Raw genomic sequence first — 22,081 nt, 5'->3', positions numbered from 1 at the left:
AGTTGCGTCCCTTCAACCGCTTGAAAGCTTGCACTCGGGTTGGACGAAGTAAAAGAATTTGATTTCTACCGCTGCAACGCAAAATCATTTTGAGCTGGAAGCCCAAAGAATAAATTACAATAATTAAGCAGTCAGTTAACATCACACACATGAATTAATATTCATGCGCCTAAAAAGATTACCTTCTTTAATGTGTGTCTGTGTGTGCGTTTTCTTTTCACCATTGAAGGACAGTTGGCGGGAATTCTGACCAAACATGGTCGGGGTTTTGTTGTTGTTGTTGTTTTTCCTGTCAGTTGTGTGTCTTGTAACCCAATAACGTGATACAGAATATGATTATTAAACACACACTAAAAAAATGGTACGCATAGAACATAGTGGTGGTTGATTACGTGAGCAGCAAAAAAAAAAAACAAAAAAAAAACCTGTCAAACGTCAGATGAACGGGTCACATTGTATTTTTAGTCAAACGTCAAAATTATGCTAATAATGATTATGAATTAAATAGGCGATGACGGGTTACAGTTATGAGCAAACTATCAAATGAATGCTTTGTTAGGTCAATTCAAAACGAACAAAAGGTGAAATGGAAATTGAATGCTGCTCCGTTTTTGAAGCAAAATCATGCCATCTGCGTTACGTTTCTACCATGGATGGAATTTGATCGACAGAAACATCGAAAAACCTTTCTTCGTGATAAAAACAAAAGAATGAATAGATTTGTGGGCATACAGTCGAGAATAAGACTGAAACGATCAATCAATGTGTACATGAATAAACTTTAAAAAGTTAATGATAGATGTACAGAAAATCACTATGCAAAAAAATGTTCAGTGAACAAATATTTCAGTGAACGAATAAGATAAAATAAAACGTAAATAAAAATGATGATTACACTGCTGGAAATGAATATGCTCTACGACAGAAAGAAAAAAAAGCAAATAAACAAACATGCAAAAATAACAACTTTTAATGGCATCAGTTAGGTATAAAAGAATGCAAACAAGATTCTTTTTCTTTTTTGTTTTTCTTTTCTTTTCTTTTTTTTTCTCTTTTCTTCTTTTTTTTTTTTTATTTTTTTTAATATAAACAAGTCTCGCTGTGTCAAAGTCGATCCTTCTACAGGAAACAGGATAGTACACACACACACACACACACACACACACACACACACACACACACACACACACACACACACACACAGAGTGCTACCGCTTCATTCCATTTTACATTGATTTTATGCACTCTGATCTGTAGTTGTTCCAGCCTCCCCTCCATTCCCCCCCCCCCACCCCCCATCCACACTCCCAAATCAGATTTCATCCTCCTCCTCTGTCTCCTGTTTTCCATTCGTTTTGTCAAGTAGGAGGAAATGGGGGGGGGGGGAGGAGGAAGAGGGGGCTTGGGAATTGTTTGTATTGTTAGTTTCTGTTGTTTTTCTTACAGGAGGGTGAGGGGGTGGTGGGGTGAAATGATGGGGGGGTGCCCGTTACAGACGGGCGTGGTCGGTGAAGCGGGTGGGAGTGACGAGACGAGACCAGACGAGACGAAGTGATAGAAACAAGGGATGAAGCTAGTCAAAGAAAATTAATGGACCCCGCCAGTTAGTTGGTTCCTTGTGGACAGACAGGTTTTAAAGGTGGGGTTTGGTTCGCTTACTACCACCACAACCCACCACCACCACCCCAGCCCCCCTTTCTTTTTTCTGTAGCTTTGCTGAATGAAAATAACTACATTTTGCTGAGGATTGGGGGCGTGAGGAAGGGCAGGGGAGATGGGGGGGGGGGATGGGAGTGAGATGGGCGAGAAATAAGGGGAAGCGTTCTCAGACATCGTCTGCTGCTGAGAGTTAGTTAATTAAGGGCGGTCATGTTGGATTGTCTCTCCTCCTCCTCCTCCTCCATCTCCTCCTCCAACTCCTCCATCTCTCCTCCTCCATCTCTCCTCCTCCTCCTCCATCTCCTCCTCCTCCTCCTCCATCTCTTCCTCCTCCTCTATCTCCATCTCCTCCTCCTCCTCCATCTCTTCCTCCTCCTCCATCTCCTCCTCCTTCTCTCCTCCTCCTTCTCCTCCTCCATCTCCTCCTCCTCCATCTCCTCCTCCTCCTCCTCCCTCTCCTCCTCCTCCATCTTCTCCTCCTCCTCCTCCATCTCCTCCTCCATCTCCATTCCCTCTTTCTCTCGTCCCCTTATCCGTGTCCAATGCAACTCGTTAGTTTTCTTCCTCGTCCCCGGCCCCCATTAATCCCCTCCCACATCCCCTCCCCCCCTCCCCCCTGGGCATTCTCAGACACTGTCGGTGCTGGCAGACTGTGTGTGTGTGTGCGTGCGTGTGCGCGCGTGCGTACGTGTGCTTGTGTGTGTGTGTGTGTTCCAAGACTTAGGCCTGTCGTAGACTCCTCTTCGGAACTGTACGGTTTTGTGTTTGACACAAGAGCGTCAGTTTTGATTCCACAAAGAACAACAATAGCAACAACAACAACAACAACAACAAAAGGAGGGGGGGGGGAGAGAGAGAAAAGGATACGGTTTATGTGTAAGTTGAGATGCTCTGTTGCGAGCGTTTAGAGAGAGTGGGGGGGGGGGATATAGGGGGAAAGGGAGAGAGGAAGATAAAAATAATTAGGTGCTGAGCCTTTGCCGGCCACCGCCTTAAAGACCGTCACCTGAGCTTTGTCCGTCCCTTGCATCCTTAAACCTCAAACGGTGACCCAGTCAGCGGGGGTTGGAGGAGGGATGACGGGGTCGAAGAGGTGATAGAGGGAAGGGTGGGTTCGTCCCAGTCCTCTCCATTACCATCCCCCCCCCCCACCCCACCCCCAGCCCCTCCCCCCTCCTCCTCCCCCCCTCCCCCCGGCCTCCCTGATAAGCCTGCTTCAGAAGAAGAAGAAAATGGATGGAGGGGGACTTACGTACCTTGGTAGGGGAGGGATTTTTTTTTTTTTTTTTTAACTGAGGACAAAAAAAAAAGGGTAGTACAAGAGGGAGTAAGGAATGGAGCAAGAGCCCCGGGCTCGGTTGAACAAGAGCCGCCATTACTGGTTGAAGGAAGCAGTCGACACGACAATAGTGTTTCCTGCTCCCTCGGGGAGGGGCGTGGGGGGTTGGAGGAAGGGAAGTTGTGGGTGTAGGGCAAGAATGTCTGAGTCTCTCGTCTGGAGTGGGTAGGGAAAGAGAGACAGACTGACTAGCTCACTGACTGCTCTGTGTGTGTGTGTGTGTGTGTGTTTGTCTGTGTGTGTGTGGTTTGATTAAACGGTATTCAGTTTGAACATGTAATACAATTACAGACACCAAGAAAGTCATGTGGTAATATAGATACAAACACTTCGTGGTTTTTGACCTGGTATATTTCAGTCTGGCTTGGGAGGGAGACAGACAGACAGTGAAACAGACGGACAGACAGACAGTGAAACAGACGGACAGACAGACAGTGAAACAGACGGACAGACAGACAGTGAAACAGACGGACAGAAAAGATTTAGCCGTCAACGAGTAATGGAACCGAAAGCAAAATAAGCTTTTGGGGGGAAAGAGATCTCTTTCTGCACTGACTGGCACATTGTATAGTAAAAGGAATGACAGACTGGGGAATTCTACCCACACTCGCACCCCCCCCCCCCTCCCCGCCCTCTCCCTTCCCCCCCCCCCCCCCCCCCCCACACACACACACACACACACACACACACACTCCTCTTCCAACCCTCATTCCAACAACTCCTCCCAGCCATCATCTACCCTCACCCACCCCTCCGCCCACACACATATACCCACTCATCTTCCAAACCTCATTCCAACTCCTCCTCCTCCCAACCATCTACCCTCACCCACCCCTCCGCCCACACACATATACCCACTCCTCTTCCAACCCTCATTCCAACTCCTCCTCCCAGCCATCATCTACCCTCACCCAGTCAGGTCAGGTCATTAGATCTGCTACTGGTAACCTGTAATCCAGTACAACCTGTACAACCTGTTCAGGGTCGGGTTGCCGACGACTAAACCGGCACTCCCACCACTCCCTTCTGGGACTGGTGAGGCGGGTGGCTAGACACCCTTATGGAGATCCATAAAAGGGCGTCGGCTCAGGAGAGCCACCGACGGCCATCTAGCTCCACCGTGCTGTGTGCATGCCACACGCAGTTGGCCCCCGGGGTGTGTCTACCCATGCATGCGAAGTCTGGATCCGGCAGAATCTGCGGAAGAAACCTATCGGTTCAACGGAGAGGAAGGCGGTTACAGCAACGCACTGTGGAGTGCAGAGAGCAAGATGAGACACCGAAAGGATATCTTGGTCATCCACTGCATCCGTGCTCATCCTCCAGTCGTCTCGACTTAGTCTTGCCACTGGAAATTGGTGGACCCGGACGAGAGAGTGAGGTCGACGTTGCGCAACTCCTCTTCACTTTAAACAAACTCATCGCGCAAGTCATCAGTCATCCAAAATGACCTTTCATCCTTCATCATTTCATCACCCCCAAGTCCTGTGGCGACAGGCGAGCGACGAAACGACAGGTGTGGGTACACTGGCAGTCGCAGCCGCAGACCTGCACGCAGGCGGCTCAGGCCATAGGGTCGTTCTTCGTCGACAGGAGCAGCGATGGAGCTCGGCAGCCGTCTGAGCGTCTGAGCAGCCCTCTTTAGGAATGCACTGCTCACCTCCCTAGCATGAGGAAGGGGCTAGAAAAGGTGCCCTAAAAATTGCCTGCTCCATATCACCCTGGCCAGCATACCGCGGCTGGCGGGGACCCTACATCAGCGGTCGAAACAAAGAGAAAGAAAAGAAAAAAACAAGGATCGTTCCTCTCACCATTGGTGCTTGGAACATAAGGACTCTCCTGGACAGAGATAACGCAGACAGACCCCAAAGGAGAACAGCACTAGTTGCATCCGAACTCGCCAGATACAATATCGACATCGCAGCCTTGAGTGAGACTCGGCTTGCAGGCGAAGGCGAGCTCTGTGAACGGGGATCTGGTTACACCTTCTTCTGGAGTGGACGAGGAAGCAAAGAGCGACGTGAGGCTGGTGTTGGTTTTGCAGTAAAAACAGCACTTGTCAGCAAGCTAGCTGGAATCCCAAAGGGAGTCAACGATAGGCTTATGACCATGAAACTCCCACTGGCATCTGGCCAGAAGCACCTCACCATTGTCAGTGCCTACGCCCCAACCATGACCAACCCGGATGAAGTGAAGGCGAAGTTCTACGAGGACCTTCACTCTGTCATTGCTGCCATCCCTAAAGCAGACAAGCTCATCATTCTTGGGGACTTCAATGCTAGAGTTGGCTCTGACTACATCTCCTGGGATGGAGTGATTGGAAAGCACGGTGTGGGCCACTGCAACCCAAATGGATTGCTTTTGCTTCAGACATGTGCAGAGCACGAACTGCTGATAACCAACACAGTTTTCTGCCTCCCTACCCGTAACAGGACGTCATGGATGCACCCTCGCTCAAAGCATTGGCATCTCATCGATTATGTCATCGTCAGGAAAAGGGATAGGCAAGATGTACGTGTAACAAAGACCATGTGCGGCGCTGAGTGTTGGACAGACCATCGCCTTGTAGTCTCGAAGCTGAATATTCGAATCCAGCCAAAGAGACGCCCCCAAGGCCAGAAGGCTCCAAAACGGCTCAACATCGCTAAGCTGAAAAACATCACCATCAAACAGTCCTTTGTGGAGCTGCTGGAAGATCGTCTGGAATCCGCCTCTCTGAACAACCAGAATGTGGAGTCTGACTGGAGGACCCTGCGTGAGCTGATCTATAGTACAGCTTCAGAGACCCTGGGACCCATGATCAGAAAGCACAAAGACTGGTTTGATGAAAACTGTGATGAAATCAAGCAGCTTCTGGATGAGAAACGCCGTCTGCATCAAGCCCACCTGAGCAACCCAAAGTCCACATCAAAAAAGGATGCGTACAATGCCATCCGCAGGACTGTTCAGCAAAAGTTACGCCAGATGCAGGATAAGTGGCTGAGTGACAAAGCTGATGAGATCCAGGGATATGCTGACAGGCACGATATGAAGAGGTTCTATGATGCCTTAAAAGAAGTCTACGGCCCCACATCCTCAGGATCATCCCCCCTCCTCAGTGCAGATGGGAATACCTTGATCACCGAGAAGGAGAACATTCTCGAACGATGGGCTGAGCACTTCAACAGTGTCTTAAATCGCCCTTCCTCCATAAATGATGAAGCCATAGACCGTCTCCCACAAGTCCCCACCAACGAAGCACTGGACGATCCGCCAACACTTCTTGAGACCCAGAAAGCAATCCGTCTGCTATCCAGTGGCAAAGCACCTGGCTCAGACTCCATACCAGCAGAGGTCTACAAGGATGGAGGCACTGTGCTGACTGAGAAGCTTCATCAGCTGTACTCACTCATGTGGAAAGAAGAGACGATCCCCCAGGATTTCAAAGATGCATCTATCATTCACTTGTACAAGCGAAAGGGGAACCGGCAAGCCTGTGATAACCATCGGGGCATTTCCCTGCTCTCCATCGCAGGCAAGATACTTGCCAGGATCCTACTAAACCGCCTCACAGCACACCTTGACCAAGGTCATTTGCCTGAGAGCCAATGTGGATTCCGGAAAGAGCGCGGAACCACCGACATGGTGTTTGCTGCAAGGCAGCTGCAAGAGAAATGTCAGGAGCAAAATGCTGATCTGTTCTCCACCTATGTCGACCTCACTAAGGCCTTTGACACCGTGAGTAGAGAGGGACTGTGGAAGATCATGGCCAAGTACGGATGCCCTCGGAAATTTATTTCCTTGGTCAGCCAATTCCATGAAGGCATGCAGGCTCGAGTCCAGGACAATGGTGAAACATCTGCTCCTTTTCCTGTCACAAATGGTGTCAAGCAAGGCTGCGTCCTGGCTCCAACGCTGTTCAGCCTCATGTTCTCTGCAATGCTTACTGATGCCTTCAGAGATGGCGATGTTGGAATTGGCCTAAAGTACCGAACAGATGGCAAGCTGTTTAACCTCAGAAGGCTTCAAGCAAAAACGAAGGTCATGACAGACATCATCAGAGACTTTTTGTTTGCTGATGACTGTGCCCTCAACGCTGGATCTGAAGCTGACATGCAACTCAGCGTCAACAAGTTTGCCACTGCCAGCAGGAACTTCGGCCTTACCATCAGCACGAGGAAAACTGAAGTTCTCCATCAGCCAGCCCCAGGGAAACCCTACGTTGAGCCCAACATCACAGTCAACGGTCAGAGACTCAGTGCGGTGGAGCGGTTCACATACCTTGGCAGCACACTGTCACGAAATGCGACCATCGACGATGAAGTGAATGTCAGGATTGCAAGAGCAAGTGCAACTTTTGGCAGACTCAATGCAAATGTCTGGAACAGAAGAGGCATTAGTCTTGAAACCAAGCTAAAGGTCTACAGAGCAGTAGTTCTCCCCACACTACTGTACGGCTGCGAAACTTGGACAGTGTACCAACGACATGCCAAGAAGCTGAACCACTTCCACACAACATGCCTCAGGAAGCTACTGAACATCAAGTGGCAAGACAGGACCCCAGACACAGAGGTGCTCGCAAAAGCCACCCTTCCCAGCATCTTCACCATCCTGATGCAGTCCCAGCTTCGCTGGGCTGGACACGTGGCGCGCATGCCAGACCATCGGCTGCCCAAAAGGCTCTTCTATGGCGAGCTGCAACAAGGGAAGAGATCACACGGAGGTCAGAAGAAGCGCTTCAGAGATACTCTGAAGGTCTCTCTGAAAGCGTTTGATATCAACCCTGACTCCTGGGAGGAATCTGCAGTGGACCGTAACAAATGGCGCGCTGCTGTGCACAAAGGCGCCAAGTTGTGCGAGGCCAACAGGACTGCTGCAGCTGTTCAGAAGAGGCAGGCCAGAAAGTCACGGGCAAACAAGCTCCCTGACAATGATATGCCTGTCTTTGTCTGCCCCAACTGTCGGCGAAAGATTTCGTGCGCAGATTGGACTATTCAGCCATCTGCGCACTCACAGATAGACTCATGAGCATCCTTCCCCCCACCCCACCACCACCCTCCCCCATCCCCCATCTGGATGACAACGATGGTCATCATCGATCTCGATGGACACACCACCACCACCACCCTCACCCACCCCTCCGCCCACACACATATACCCACTCATCGTCCAACCCTCATTCCAACTCCTCCTCCTCCCAGCCATCATCTACCCTCACCCACCCCTCCGCCCACACACATATACCCACTCATCTTCCAACCCTCATTCCAACTCCTCCTCCCAACCATCATCTACCCTCACCCACCCCTCCGCCCACACACATATACCCACTCATCTCCCAACCCTCATTCCAACTCCTTCTCCTCCCAGCCATCATCTACCCTCACCCACCCCTCCGCCCACACACATATACCCACTCATCTCCCAACCCTCATTCCAACTCCTTCTCCTCCCAGCCATCATCTACCCTCACCCACCCCTCCGCCCACACACATATACCCACTCATCTTCCAACTCTCATTCCAACTCCTCCTCCTCCCAGCCATCATCTACCCTCACCCACCCCTCCGCCCACACACATATACCCACTCATCTTCCAACTCCTCCTCCCAGCCATCATCTACCCTCACCCACCCCTCCGCCCACACACATATACCCACTCATCTTCCAAACCTCATACCAGCTCCTGTTGTGTTTCCATGTACCCAAATCGGGTTTTCTCGGAATAAAATGATTTCTGCACCTTTGTTTCTCCTCCCAACCATCTACCCCACTTCCTCCTCCCTGACCCCCCCCCCCACCTCCCCCATCCCCCCACCAACCTTCTCACCCTCCCCCTTTCCCATCTTCTCTTGTGACGTGGAGTGAGTTGACGCACTGATCTAAAAATAGAATAGACTATTTTTTAGATCAGTGCTGGAGTTGACAGGATATGCGGACTAAAACATGGTCTTGACATAAAAAAATTTTTAAATGGGGGTGGGGGGGGGATTTGAAAAAAAAATATGTATATCTTATTTGCAGTTATAACATTGTCAGTCATTCAACTACCACTGCTTTCGCGAACATGACGGGTGAATTCCAACATGCGTGGCGGCAGAAAAAAAAACGGAAAGGGATAAAAATGACAACAGTAATAATTCAAAATTTAATAATGTTGATTAAATGAATGGATAGTAATAATACTTCCTTTTAAATAAAAAAAAAAAATCAAACCATTATTAGAATGAAATTGAGAAATTTCTTCTTGTTGGGTTGATGGGTCGATGCATTTATGATAAACTTACAATTAGGAAAGCTGCATGTAGCTGTTATGTGACGAAATGATTGTAAGAGAGTGTGAGGTGACTGAACGAAATCAAACTGTAATCAATAAACTTAAAACTGCAGTAAAATTTAATTTAAGTGTAAGCGCGCCCATAAACGTTCACACAAACGAGCGTAAGCACACGTACACAGACACACTGTATGTGATGATGATGTGATGACAATGATGATGGTGATGATGATGATGTGTGTGTGTGTGTGTGTGTAGACACGCCCGGCCCAACACTCGGCTGATTCCACAGAATGACATCAGCTTACAGCTGGGCCAACAGCAAAGTGAGAGCTGTATGATCAATGGTTTCTCCATTGCAGTGGGAAGCCATTTACAGCTTAGTCTTTTGTGAAGGACTATGACTCTCAAACTTGGAGGCGAAATTGCACTGGCTTTTAGTGCTGCAGCCTTGGGGGCTAGTTGGCCTTTGGGAACCATCCCCAACGCCGACTGTCCTGAAAAACGGGGTTATAACTCGGGCAAGACGCTCTCCACTGTAATCAAAATCTAGCCCAGGTAGTCGGGACAGCAGTTGCCTGCTGTGGAACACGCCTGACCATGATACATGTCCACACTGTGCAGGCACGCTGAAGACCTGATAGTGACGCCCTTTGCCCAGATCCTGGCCAGTCTGCGCAGTGTCCGCCAGAACTACGTCTCCCTCACCAATGTTCCCCCCGCCAGCAAGGACAGGTCAGTATGCAGGGGAGTAGGGGGCAGTGTGTGTTGTGTGTGTGTCTGTTGTGTGCGTATCCATCTCTCCTGTCCTTTTCTCTGTCTGTCTCTCTCTCTCTCTCTCTCTCTCTCTCTCTCTCTCTCTCTCTCTCTCATATATATATATATATATGTGTGTGTGTGTGTGTGTAATCGCATTGCTTTTTGCCATTTGTCTTGACAACATGGCCGAATCTGTTGGCCGTAGTGACCTGTGATCCGGTGATCAGAGTTCGATTCTCCGTTTCGGCATGGCGTTGTGTCCTTGCGAAAGATGCATTTCTCCCGAGTTTTGCCTCATGCCAGCCAGGTGTGAAAGACTTGGGTCGGGGAAGGTTAGTGGGCGGAAGGAGAGGATTGGGCCCCGCCTTCCTATGCCGAGCACCTGACTTGGTATGGATTCATTGCCCCTAAAGCCGTTCAAGCTGTTTGGACCGTTCACCTGTTGTGTTTTAACCATGCAGCATGGTGCACACGAAGGTTAGCCTCAGCTTGGATCACAGAGCAAAAGCATGTGCGTATCCTACCACGATGAGGAAAGAGAGCATTCGAAATAGTTGTACATAAATGTATGATGAGAATCCTCGCCCTTCATTATGAAAAATGTACATGGGACTGCCCTTGATCATCAGAACACACACAGTGTCAAGATTGTACCTGTTAGAGGTCATAGTGCTAAATATCGGGCTAGTGAGGGAGAGAGGGAGGGGGTAACGTGGTGGGGGAGGAGGAGGGAGGTAGAGACTGAATGAAGCAGCTTGACAGCAACGGGGAGGGGAGGTGGGGGCGGGGAGGGGGGGGGGGGTATAAGCGGTTGTGTTCTCAGACAGATTGACTTTCACATTTCACGCATGGATGTTTTGTGCCGGGAAGGTGAATTGGGTTGGGGGGGGTGGTGGGGACTGGGTGTTCATCAGTTCATCATGATGGAGTTCCAGTCTTAAAACACTGGTGGAGGTTGTTTTTGACAGCTGGAAATGGAAACTTGCAGCCGATGCTTTCAGATGTTTGGACTCCTCACTTGAGGCGACTGGACAGGTTTTGTTGACGGGCTCATCGGTGTACTTCCCTTTGGTTTAACTAACCTTTAATTGTTTAACAGAACACATGACTACAAAGCAAACAAAGACAAAGGAGCATCGACAAGCTTAAAGCTTATACTGTGCTCACACGTTGCACTTCAATTTTTACATGACGGCTGATGAACCATAGTATCATTTGTATCAAACTTATTCATATAGATATATATACTTCCCCTTATTTTTCTTTCTTTCCTTTTTAATTGTGCTTGCTTTAAATTATTGATTTTTTAAAAAATTATCATCATCGTTATCGTTTATTTGATTCTTTTTAATGGAAATTTGCACAGTTTCGATCACTGGATACATAATGTGCTGTGGAGTTTATGCGTGCTGTGTTGCATATTTGTGAATTTTTTGTGCTTTTAGTGAAAGATGAGGCTTTTTTGTTGTTCTGTTGATGGAGTGCCTTAATGCTGCACACGTTGCAAACATTTCTCTTTTAGAAATGATAAAATAGATACGAAAGTTGACAAGTGTATGGATTCAAGCGGCGATAGACTGAAGATTTTTTATATTTTTTTCTTTACTTTTTATTCCAAAGCTTTACTAATTTCAAATGCGATAGAATGAAGAATTTTTTTTCTTTCCTTCTTTACTTTTTATTTTCCAGAGCTTTGCTTATTTCAAAGGCGATATACTGAAAAATTTTTCCTTTCCTCCTTTACTTTTTTTCCAAAGCTTTACTAATTTCAAAGGCGATAGACTGAAGAATTTTTTCTTTCCTTTACTTTTTATTCCAAAGCTTTACTAATTTCAAAGGCGATAGACAGGAGAATTTTTTCTTTCCTTCTTTACTTTTTCTCCAAAGCTGTGAAGATGACAACATGTTATTTCAGAGACGGTTGGTTAGGTTTTTACCCCCAAGAAAGATAGACGGTCGAAGCCTGTGATTTCAAGAGTCCAAAGATAGAAGCTTACGGCCAGTGATGTCAAGAGGCGTGGGTGGTTGTGAAAATGCTACGTTCCATAGATGGGAATTTCCTGTCTGATTTTAGAAGTGGTCTTTACCCCCCGTTCACCTAGCAGAGTTTCCCACCCCGTCCCTGACAACGGCACTCTCACATCAGACGGTGGACCGAGAAAAAGGAAGGGAAGTATAGACTGTCAGGTGATGGACTTGGGATTGAAGAACTGGGTCATCATTGTAGGAACACTGCTGGTCTGTGGCACACACACACGACACGACCACCTCAGTGTAAGGGAGTGTCCTAAGTTTCCGGTCCGTGTCTCTGCTTTGGTTTGGTGTCCAAACCAATGGACTCCTCCCCTCCCCACTCCCTCGCCCCTCCCTACCCCCCCCCCCCCCCCCACACACACACACACACACACGCCCCATCCCCACCGCCGGCCCCCCAACATTTCTTGAACTGAACAAGGTCAAGCTTCGGCTGGCTGACCACTGGCGATGCCATCTTGGGTGAAAGAACGATGACGGTCGGGTACACTTACGAAGCAGCGTAGCAGTCAGTAAGGTAGACGGACGTTTCAGTGTGATATGTTAATGTTAAAATGGATCATGATAGGAAGTGTGAATCAGCTGTGGCCGAAACAAAATAAAAGATAAAAAGAAGCCCAGGAGCTGAACAGTACAGTTAAGAATATTGTTACATCGACTGAGGGTTTTTTTTGAAGAGTTTTTTGTTGTGTTATAGATATATGGGTTTTTTTGCGCGTGGATGGACAGGGAGAAAGGTGGGGGGGGGGGGGCATAGAGAAGTCATCCACTTTACCTGGTTCTGTGCAGTATGGGGGGGGGCGTAGAGAAGTCATCCACTTTACCTGGTCCTGTGCAGTATGGGGGGGAGGGGGCATAGAGAAGTCATCCACTTTACCTGGTCCTGTGCAGTATTGGGGGGGGGGGGGCGTAGAGAAGTCATCCACTTTACCTGGTCCTGTGCAGTATTGGGGGGGGGGGGGGGGCGTAGAGAAGTCATCCACTTTACCTGGTCCTGTGCAGTATGGGGGGGGGGGGGGACGTAGAGAAGTCATCCACTTTACCTGGTCCTGTGCAGTATGGGGGGGGGGGGCGTAGAGAAGTCATCCACTTTACCTGGTCCTGTGCAGTATGTTGTTTGAACGTGTCGCTCGTTCGTTGACATTTGGCCGTTTAGGAGAGAGAGTAAACGTTTCGAATTCAGTGCATTCTTTTTTCGTTTTGTTTGAAAACGGGTGGAGGAGAGCTGTTTGTGCTTTTCACCCCAGTCACCAAACTTGAACAAACAATGCCGAAAGGGTGTGCCAGCGGTGTCAGCTTGCTCTCACGTTGCAGCCAAACCTTGCTCGCGCGTGCTCTCCCCCCACGCGTCTATATGCAAATTCAGCTAGCCCGCTTTTAGGAGTGGCATCCGCATTTCACGGGTTGTAGGTTCAAGTCTGGGCACGTTAGCAGTGGAAGTTCAGTCCAGACCAACGCGTCGTCATTCAGCACGGGTGTCGTTCTTGCTGCGTTGTGAACAGTGGTGTGCAGGTCTGGTTGTGCAGGTCGGTGCAACCAGTATTGTGTTGTGAGGTTCTGTGGTCACCGTGTGTGTTTTCTCCGGGGGTGAAATGTTGCTCGGGCAGCTGTCGACAAGAAATGATAATCACCAGACGGCCTGGTACCTTCCTTTCATTGACAGGTCCGTCCCTTTCTGTTGGCCACCCGGGATGACTCTCCCCGCTTGTGGCCAACGGGGAAGTGGCTGGCAAAGACCAGTTCAAGCCAGGTAGTTATCAGGGAAACATCAGAGTCTGAGATTTTTCGATGCAAGAGTGAGTTAAAGGACTGGAGAATCATTGTGGCCTGACGCTGACGTTAAATGACAGAAACAGACGCATCCCTGGGATTCCCGCCCCAGTTGTTCGAACTGACAGGCTTTTGTTGGTGGTGGTGGTGGTGGTGGTTTGGTGCTGTGGGCTGGTTACATACTTGAGTTAAAATTGTGAAGGTTGTGTCTTGCACTTGGGGTGTTTCCAGTGAGCACGTGTGTGTGTGTGTGTGTGTGTGTGTGTGTGTTGGGATGGAGTGGGCGGTTAGGAAGAGAGCTTGGGGTTTGGGGGGTTATAGGAGGTGGGAGTGGAAGGGAGGTGATCAGAAACAGCAAAACACATCAAGATCCTGGGAACAGTCTTCATGAACAACTTTCTGGTGCTGTGGCGTGCGTGTTGGTGTGTGCGTTTTGTGTGGGGGTGTTTGTAGGTGTATGTGCGCTTTGTGTGGATGGGTGTGTAGGGGGAGGGTGTGTGTGTGCGCGCGCGCGCTTTGTGTGTGCGCATGAGTGTGAGAGAGAGATACAGGCTCTGATGTCTTCGTTTTCCACAAGAAAAGGGTGGAAACGTCAAAAATCGGTCTTTAACTTTCAACCTTAAACACTGACCCTCGCTGCGGGAAGGGGTAAGGGTAGAATATGCATAAACATGAAAACAAACATTTAGATAACAGTCGCATACTCTCGATCCGGCTTATCTTTTTTTTTTTTCATCTTCGCTTCCGGAAAAGTTTATTGTGCCGTATAACCGGTACATTTTCAAACGTAAAAGTCAACCATGCATGGGAATCTGAATAACATGTGATGATCTGTCGAAGCCCTTAGCGTGCTCACACACACGCGAGCGCACGAACGCACGCACGCACGCAGAGGAGAGAAAGAGGTGAAAGAATAATTTGTATCACACAGTCCGTTATCATTCAGTTCGGTTGGAACGCGGTTTATCGATCTGCGACCATGTTGTTGGTCTCCTTCATTCCTTCAGACCTTCCTCACTCCTCTCAGACCTTCCTCACTCCTCTCAGACCTTCCTCACTCCTCTGACATCTTCCTCACTCCTCTCAGACCTTCCTCACTCCTCTTAGACCTTCCTCACTCCTCTCAGACCTTCCTCACTCCTCTCAGACCTTCCTCACTCCTCTGACATCTTCCTCACTCCTCTCAGACCTTCCTCACTCCTCTCAGGCCTTCCTCACTCCTCTCAGACCTTCCTCACTCCTCTGACATCTTCCTCACTCCTCTCAGACCTTCCTCACTCCTCTCAGACCTTCCTCACTCCTCTGACATCTTCCTCACTCCTCTCAGACCTTCCTCACTCCTCTCAGACCTTCCTCACTCCTCTTAGACCTTCCTCACTCCTCTGACATCTTCCTCACTCCTCTCAGACCTTCCTCACTCCTCTGACATCTTCCTCACTCCTCTCAGACCTTCCTCACTCCTCTGACATCTTCCTCACTCCTCTCAGACCTTCCTCACTCCTCTTTGACCTTCCTCACTCCTCTGACATCTTTCTTACTCCTCTTAGACCTTCCTCACTCCTCAGACCTTCCTCACTCCTCTTAGACCTTCCTCACTCCTCTTAGACCTTCCTCACTCCTCTGACATCTTCCTCACTCCTCTTAGACCTTCCTCACTCCTCTGACATCTTCCTCACTCCTCTCAGACCTTCCTCACTCCTCGTACACCTTCCTCACTCCTCTGACACCTTCCTCACTCCTCTCAGACCTTCCTCACTCCTCTTACACCTTCCTCACTCCTCTCAGATCTTCTTCACTCCTCTTAGACCTTCCTCACTCCTCTTACACCTTCCTCACTCCTCTGACATCTTCCTCACTCCTCGTACATCTTCCTCACTCCTCGTACATCTTCCTCACTCCTCTTACACCTTCCTCACTCCTCTGACATCTTCCTCACTCCTCGTACATCTTCCTCACTCCTCTTACACCTTCCTCACTCCTCTGACATCTTCCTCACTCCTCTTACACCTTCCTCACTCGTCTCAGACCTTCCTCACTCATCTTACACCTTCCTCACTCCTCTTACATCTTCCTTACTCCTCTCAGACCTTCCTCACTCCTCTTGGACCTTCCTCACTCCTCTCAGACCTTCCTCACTCCTCTGACACCTTCCTCACTCCTCTGACATCTTCCTCACTCCTCTTACACCTTCCTCACTCGTCTCAGACCTTCCTCACTCCTCTTAGACCTTCCTCATTCCTTTCAGGCCTTCCTCATTCCTTTCAGGCCTTCCTCATTCCTTTCAGGTCTTCCCAGTCATAACGACTCGAACACAACTTGTCAAAAGGCCGTTCTACCGACCAACAAAAGCATCAGACATAAAACATGTCACATTGTAAGGAAATCCTCTGGCACTGGTGAATTTGTATGGTTCCAAACCCTTCCCTCGCAGACGCGATTTATTTACAGTAAAAGAGACCCAGTAGTCCGGTAGCTCATGAATTATTCCTCCTCTTCCTCCCCTCCTCCTCCTCCCCCTCCTCTCTCTCTCTGTCTCCTGTTGCTGCCTTCCTGCAAGTCCCCCCCCCACCCACACACACACACACCAACTCTTGTAGTCTGGCCAGAATCGTCCGTACCCAGACGGGCCATTTCACTAATGGACACTGGTGTGACACTCTGACCCATCATTGTCTCAGTGCCACGGAAGTGGAGGAGGTGCGAAGGATGTGTGTAAGGTGTGGTGGGAGGAGAGGGGTGGGGGTGGTGGTGGGAAGACGGTGAGGGACGTTACTTCGAGATAAGAGTTTGTTGTTGTGGGTGTGAGGGGATAAAGTGGGTTTGGGGAGGGTGGGAGGAGGGGGGGGGGGAGAGAACGGTAAGGATTAGTGGAGGGGTGAGAGGGTCACAGTCTGGTGTGTACAGTCTCCATCTTTCCTCCTCGTCTCCTTTGTTTTGTTTTGGTTTTTTGTTGTTGTTTTTTTAGGCACGTGTGATAGGTGTGTGTGTGTGTGTGTGTGTGAGCGTGTGTACATGTGTGTGTGTTCACAAGATGTAGCGGTTCAGCCTCTGTTACTCCCAGTCTCTAAAAGAGCCGCCACAAGAACCCTGTCTGTCCTGAGGTGGAAGATGATGGTTCGGGGCGTGTGGTCCAACTAAACCCTGCTCGTGTGAAACGTACCTTGCTACCACAGCCGCCGGGGCGAAAGTGGGCTGAAAAGAAATGATCACACACACACACACACACACAAACCGGAATGCGTGTAACTGCATGATTCTGCGTGGCGTTTTTTTTCTTCAGTGACGTTCTTTTTATAATGTTATTAATGAAAATTCAGTCTCTACAATCAACACCCGAAGAGCATTCCATCCAGAGAGAGGGAGGAGGGGACTGATGGAAGGAGACCTATGAATATCAAGTAGGGAAGAAACAGGGGGCGGAGGGAGCCGGTGGGTAGTGGGGGGAGGGGGGAGGTTAGGGGTGTAGAGACAGCTGAACAGTGTGTTGGGTTGTGGGGTGGAGGGATGGGGTGGGGGGAGGCAGATAACTGCTGATGCGGGTGGTGGTGGTAAGGGGGGAGGGTTGAATGAAGGGTGGAGGCCGGCTGTGCGTTTTGTGTTGTGTTGTTTGGTTCATTTTGAGCGTTGGAAGAGGGAGTGGACCGCTGGAGTGTTCCGCGGACATCTTGGATCTTGCGCATGCGCATCAAACTTTTACTCGAAATTCGAGCAATGCCAAAGGCGATCGACAAGGACAAAAGCAGCAAAAATGTGCTGTCCCCCATTTCATCAGTTGATCGCATCCATTGCAACAACCAAACTCTGGTCAATGAAGTGCCATCGTATGGACACACAAGAAAAGAGCGCACACACAAAATCTGGACAAAAAAAAAGAAGCCGCACGTTCTGCCTCTCTCGATCGCCTTTGTTGCTCGAAATTTCGGACGTTTCTCTATCGCCATTCTCTTCGCTTTCGCTTGCCTGAATTTATATCTGCATTGCATGGCATTTCACTCCTTCAGCTGACCACCATTTCTGAAACTGTGTGTTTGCTTTTCATGAGTTGAAAGAATGGGACGCGCGCGCGCACACACACACACACACACACACACACACACACACACACACACACACACACTGACACACCACACACACACTGACACACCACATCACACCACACAACACACACACACCACACCACACCACACCACAAGCAAAGAAAATTAACTCAGCAAGTGGTTTACGTTTATTTCGATATGAGCAGGTGCCATTGTCTGGTTGTCAGTGAACTCAGCACAAGATACAAGATTCCCATTCATTTCGACATGAGCAGGTGCCATTGCAGAGAGAAAGAGAGAGAGCGCTTCAGAATTCAGCACGTGTCGTTTATTTCAATATGAGCGAGCATACACACACACACACACACACACACACACACACACACACACACACACACACACACACTTGAGATGCATTGCATTCTTTCTGTTTTCACCAACACGGGTTGAAAAAAAAGAAAAAGAAAAGAGCGACATCGTGAGAGAGGGATAAGATGCAAGAGAGGAAAAAAAGAGTGGATTGGCGCGGCATCGTTCAGACGAAACAACGGACAGGAGACTAGTGAGTGTGGAGAAGGCGGAGGCGCACGGGGGGTGCGGGGGTGCTGTCAGAGGGAAAAGAAAGGACTCAAGACCAGCAGAGAGATGTGAAAGAAAGGATGAGACTGGTGTGTGGGGTGGGATGACACTGTTAATAAGTGAAAAGGAAGCAAATAGACAGGACCAGACCAAAAACAAGAAAGAGCTGGAAATATATTGGGGGAGAGAGGGCAGGAGAGGAGGTGGGGAGGATAGAGAGAGTGTGTGTGTGTGTGTGGTGAGGGGTGGGTTGTGGAATGCCAATAACAGTGCTGAAAACCGAGATGAAAATGAAACCGACAGGGCTAGAGAGAAACACACACACACACACACACACACACACACACACACACACACACACACACACACACACACAGAGAGAGAAAGAGAGAGGGGGGGGGGGTAGTTAAGGGATAGAGAGTGTGAGGATTGGTTGGAGGTAATCTTTAACAATGCTGAAAACATTAGCTGAAATGAAAGACTACAAATCGAAAAAAAAAACCGTAAGAAAGGAACCGTGCTGTCACAATAACGGAACAAGTAACAACAAAAAGAGTACCCTTTGAGAACACTCACACACACACACACACACACACACACACACACACACACACACACACACACACACACACAAACTTTCTACATTCTGCTGCCAGCCATTCCACATTCCAACCCACCCCCCTCTACACACACACACACACCTTATCCAACCACCACCACCTTCTCTTTCTCTCTCTTGCCCTTACTGCCGAAAAGAAAAAGGAAGAAAAAAAAAAGAAAAAAAAGAACGCCCACTGTATTGATCAGATCGAATCGATAGACCAGGAATCGAGCAATTGGCTGGCCGAGATGATCAATGAATAGCAACTGCTGGGGTGGGGGGGGGGGGGGGCTGGGGGGAGGCAGGCTGCAGTGATGAAAGGTGGTGGTGTCGAAATGGGAAAGGGGGGGAGGAAGTTTGGAGAAAGGTTTGAAAAAGAAGAATAAAGGGAAAAGAAGATACAATCTGGGTTGGAGAGGAAATTCACTGCTTGGAAATATGAGAGAAAGGGAAGGAGGGGGAAGAGAGAGAGAGGTGGGGGGGGGGGAAGAGAGAGAGAGGGGGGGGAAGAGAGAGAGAGAGAGAGCTATTTGAATAGTTATGTATGTCTGTGACGCGAATGCGTCAGCGCGCGCGTCTGCTCGCGAGTATGTTCCGTGTGCGTATTTTCCACAAAAGCACCCTTACTTATGTTTATATAAATCCAATTCACAAAAACCACAGATACAGGCGTTCAGGTAGGTGCGCGCGCGCCTATGTCTGCACACACACACACACACACACACACACACACACACACTCACACTCACACACACACACACAGACGTTTATTTTTCTGTTGAGATGATTATTTATTTGTTTCACTATTTATTTTCATATGATCTTGACAGAAACCCCGACAGCTTCCATCGATTAGTGTCTTCCACACCCGTCAAACCCAACAAGTGGTACTCGATGCGTATGGACCCATCATTATCGTATTGAGAGAGAGAGAGAGAGAGAGCGCAAACGAAGAACGCCATCCTCAAGAGCAGGAGAGAGGAGTTGATGTCACTTGGAAAGACAGGAGGAATGGGAAGAGAGAGAGAGGGGGGAGGGGGAATGGAGAGGGGTAGGAAAGAGACAAGCTAATCAAAGACTGCAGCGGTCCATGTCGTTCAATCGGACATGTGGAATCGATGGAAAGACGTGGCGAAGGAGAGGAGGCTACAACAGACAGACAGACAGCAGCGAAAGATGAACAGGGGCGTGGTTCATCCGGCAGGCGATGACAAGCACCAGACAGCTTGTCAGGATTTCTACAGCTTGGCGTTCGTCTTCTTTCTTTGGGAGACAGGGCATCTGCTCTTCAGTTGTTTTCCTCGTGTGTGTGTGTGTGTGTGTTCTGTGTGCGTGCGTGTGTGTTGTGTGTGTGTGTGTGTGTGCGTGCGTGTGTGTCTGTGTGTGTTCAAGGGGTTTACGGCTCCGGCAGTGGTTTTTATTTTTCTTTTCTTTTTTTTCTTTTTCTTTTTTCGCGCGTATACGAATATTGTCTGAATCTGTTGTGAGAGTTTTGTTGTTGTCTTTAGTACAGCGTGGTCATCAGGTCATCACTACAGCTTCTGTATTCTCGGAAATACAATGTGCACTCGTCTTTGCTGATTGGGGACAGCATGCAACACTTCCTGTTCATTGTATATCCTCCTCGGTAGTATAGTGGTCAGTATCCCCGCCTGTCACGCGGGAGACCGAGGTTCAATTCCCCGCCGGGGAGAGTGATTTTGAGACGATAAACCGAGGTCCCGTGTGCAGCACGCACTTGGCGCACTGAAAAAGAACCCATGGCAACGAGAGTGTTGTCCTCTGGCGAAATTACGTAAAATGAAATCCACTTTCATAGGTACACAAATATGTAAGCATGCACTCAAGGCCTGACTAAGCGCGTTGGGTTATGCTGCTGGTCAGGCATCTGCTCAACAGATGTGGTGTAGCGTGTATGGATTTGTCCGAACGCAGTGACGCCTCCTTGAGAAAGTGAAACTGAAACTGTATACAACGAACATAACAACTGCGCATTATACATATTCAGCAAGTCCACAAAGTTGAATATTGTACCCAAAGTCTTGTATTAATGGTTTACATTACAGAGATTACCTCTCTGAAAATTGACAGATTGTTTTATTTAACTTTGCAGTATATCGAAGAACAGTTCTTCTTCTTCTTCTTCTTCTTCTTCTTCTTCTGCGTTCGTGGGCTGCAACTCCCACGTTCACTCGTATGCACACGAGTGGGCTTTTACGTGTATGACCGTTTTTACCCCGCCATATAGGCAGCCATACTCCGCTTGCGGGGGTGTGCATGCTGGGAATGTTCTTGTTTCCATAACCCACCGAACGCTGACATGGATTACAGGATCTTTAACGTGCGTATTTGATCTTCTGCTTCCATATACACACGAAGGGGGTTCAGGCACTAGCAGGTCTGCACATATGTTGACCTGGGAGATGGTAAAAATCTCCACCCTTTACCCACCAGGCGCCGTCACCGTGATTCGAACCCGGGACCCTCAGATTGAAAGTCCAACGCTTTAACCACTCGGCTATTGCATCCGTCAGAGAACAGTTCTAGTAATGGTCTTCCTTGCAGTTTTCGTTTGGTGCGACTGAGAGTGTTGGAGAAAGATGCTCAGAAACCAAACCATGGTTGAAGAAGAATTTTCACTTCTTCTTGGCGGGGATCACGTGAAGTGGTTTACCCATGAAAAGCCTGAGCAGCGTTAAAAGTGGTCTCGTGTAGCGGTTAGCGACCACTTCATGTGGAAAAGAAGAAAGTCTCAATCAGCAGACAGTGACTCGGACATTTTTTTATGATAAAATTTGTTGTGTCTTAAATGGTTACTTACAAGATAGATTGATACTAAGCATCGCTGCTACAAGCATTAATGTCGAGTACAGCAGATGTAGCTAATTCGGAGGACCGAGAAATGTATCGTGGATTGACAGCCTAACATTTCTTGTGGTGTTGTAAACTTTCCGAATGGGGAGAGATGTCAGTGGAGAAGAAAAATAAAATAAATAAATGATTTTTTTTTTTTAAAGGAAGAAAACGAAAAACGCAAAGTTGTGTTT

At 48.7% G+C, this 22,081-nt stretch overlaps 1 protein-coding gene across 6 annotated transcripts in view; it reads left to right on the top strand.

Annotated features, from left to right (window-relative positions):
* Window positions 1-22,081, top strand: part of LOC143279679 (3',5'-cyclic-AMP phosphodiesterase 4C-like) — a 757,240-nt gene that overhangs the window by 574,958 nt on the left and 160,201 nt on the right. For all 6 annotated transcript variants that reach the window (XM_076583764.1, XM_076583765.1, XM_076583761.1 and 3 more), the window contains one exon: window positions 9,879-9,989. In XM_076583764.1, the coding sequence (XP_076439879.1) occupies window positions 9,879-9,989 (111 nt within the window). The remainder of the gene's footprint in view (window positions 1-9,878; window positions 9,990-22,081) is intronic.

This window comes from Babylonia areolata, chromosome 3 (assembly GCF_041734735.1).
Source record: "Babylonia areolata isolate BAREFJ2019XMU chromosome 3, ASM4173473v1, whole genome shotgun sequence".
Classification (NCBI taxonomy): Eukaryota; Metazoa; Mollusca; class Gastropoda; order Neogastropoda; family Buccinidae; genus Babylonia; species Babylonia areolata.
This window is presented reverse-complemented; position numbering and strand designations above follow the sequence as displayed.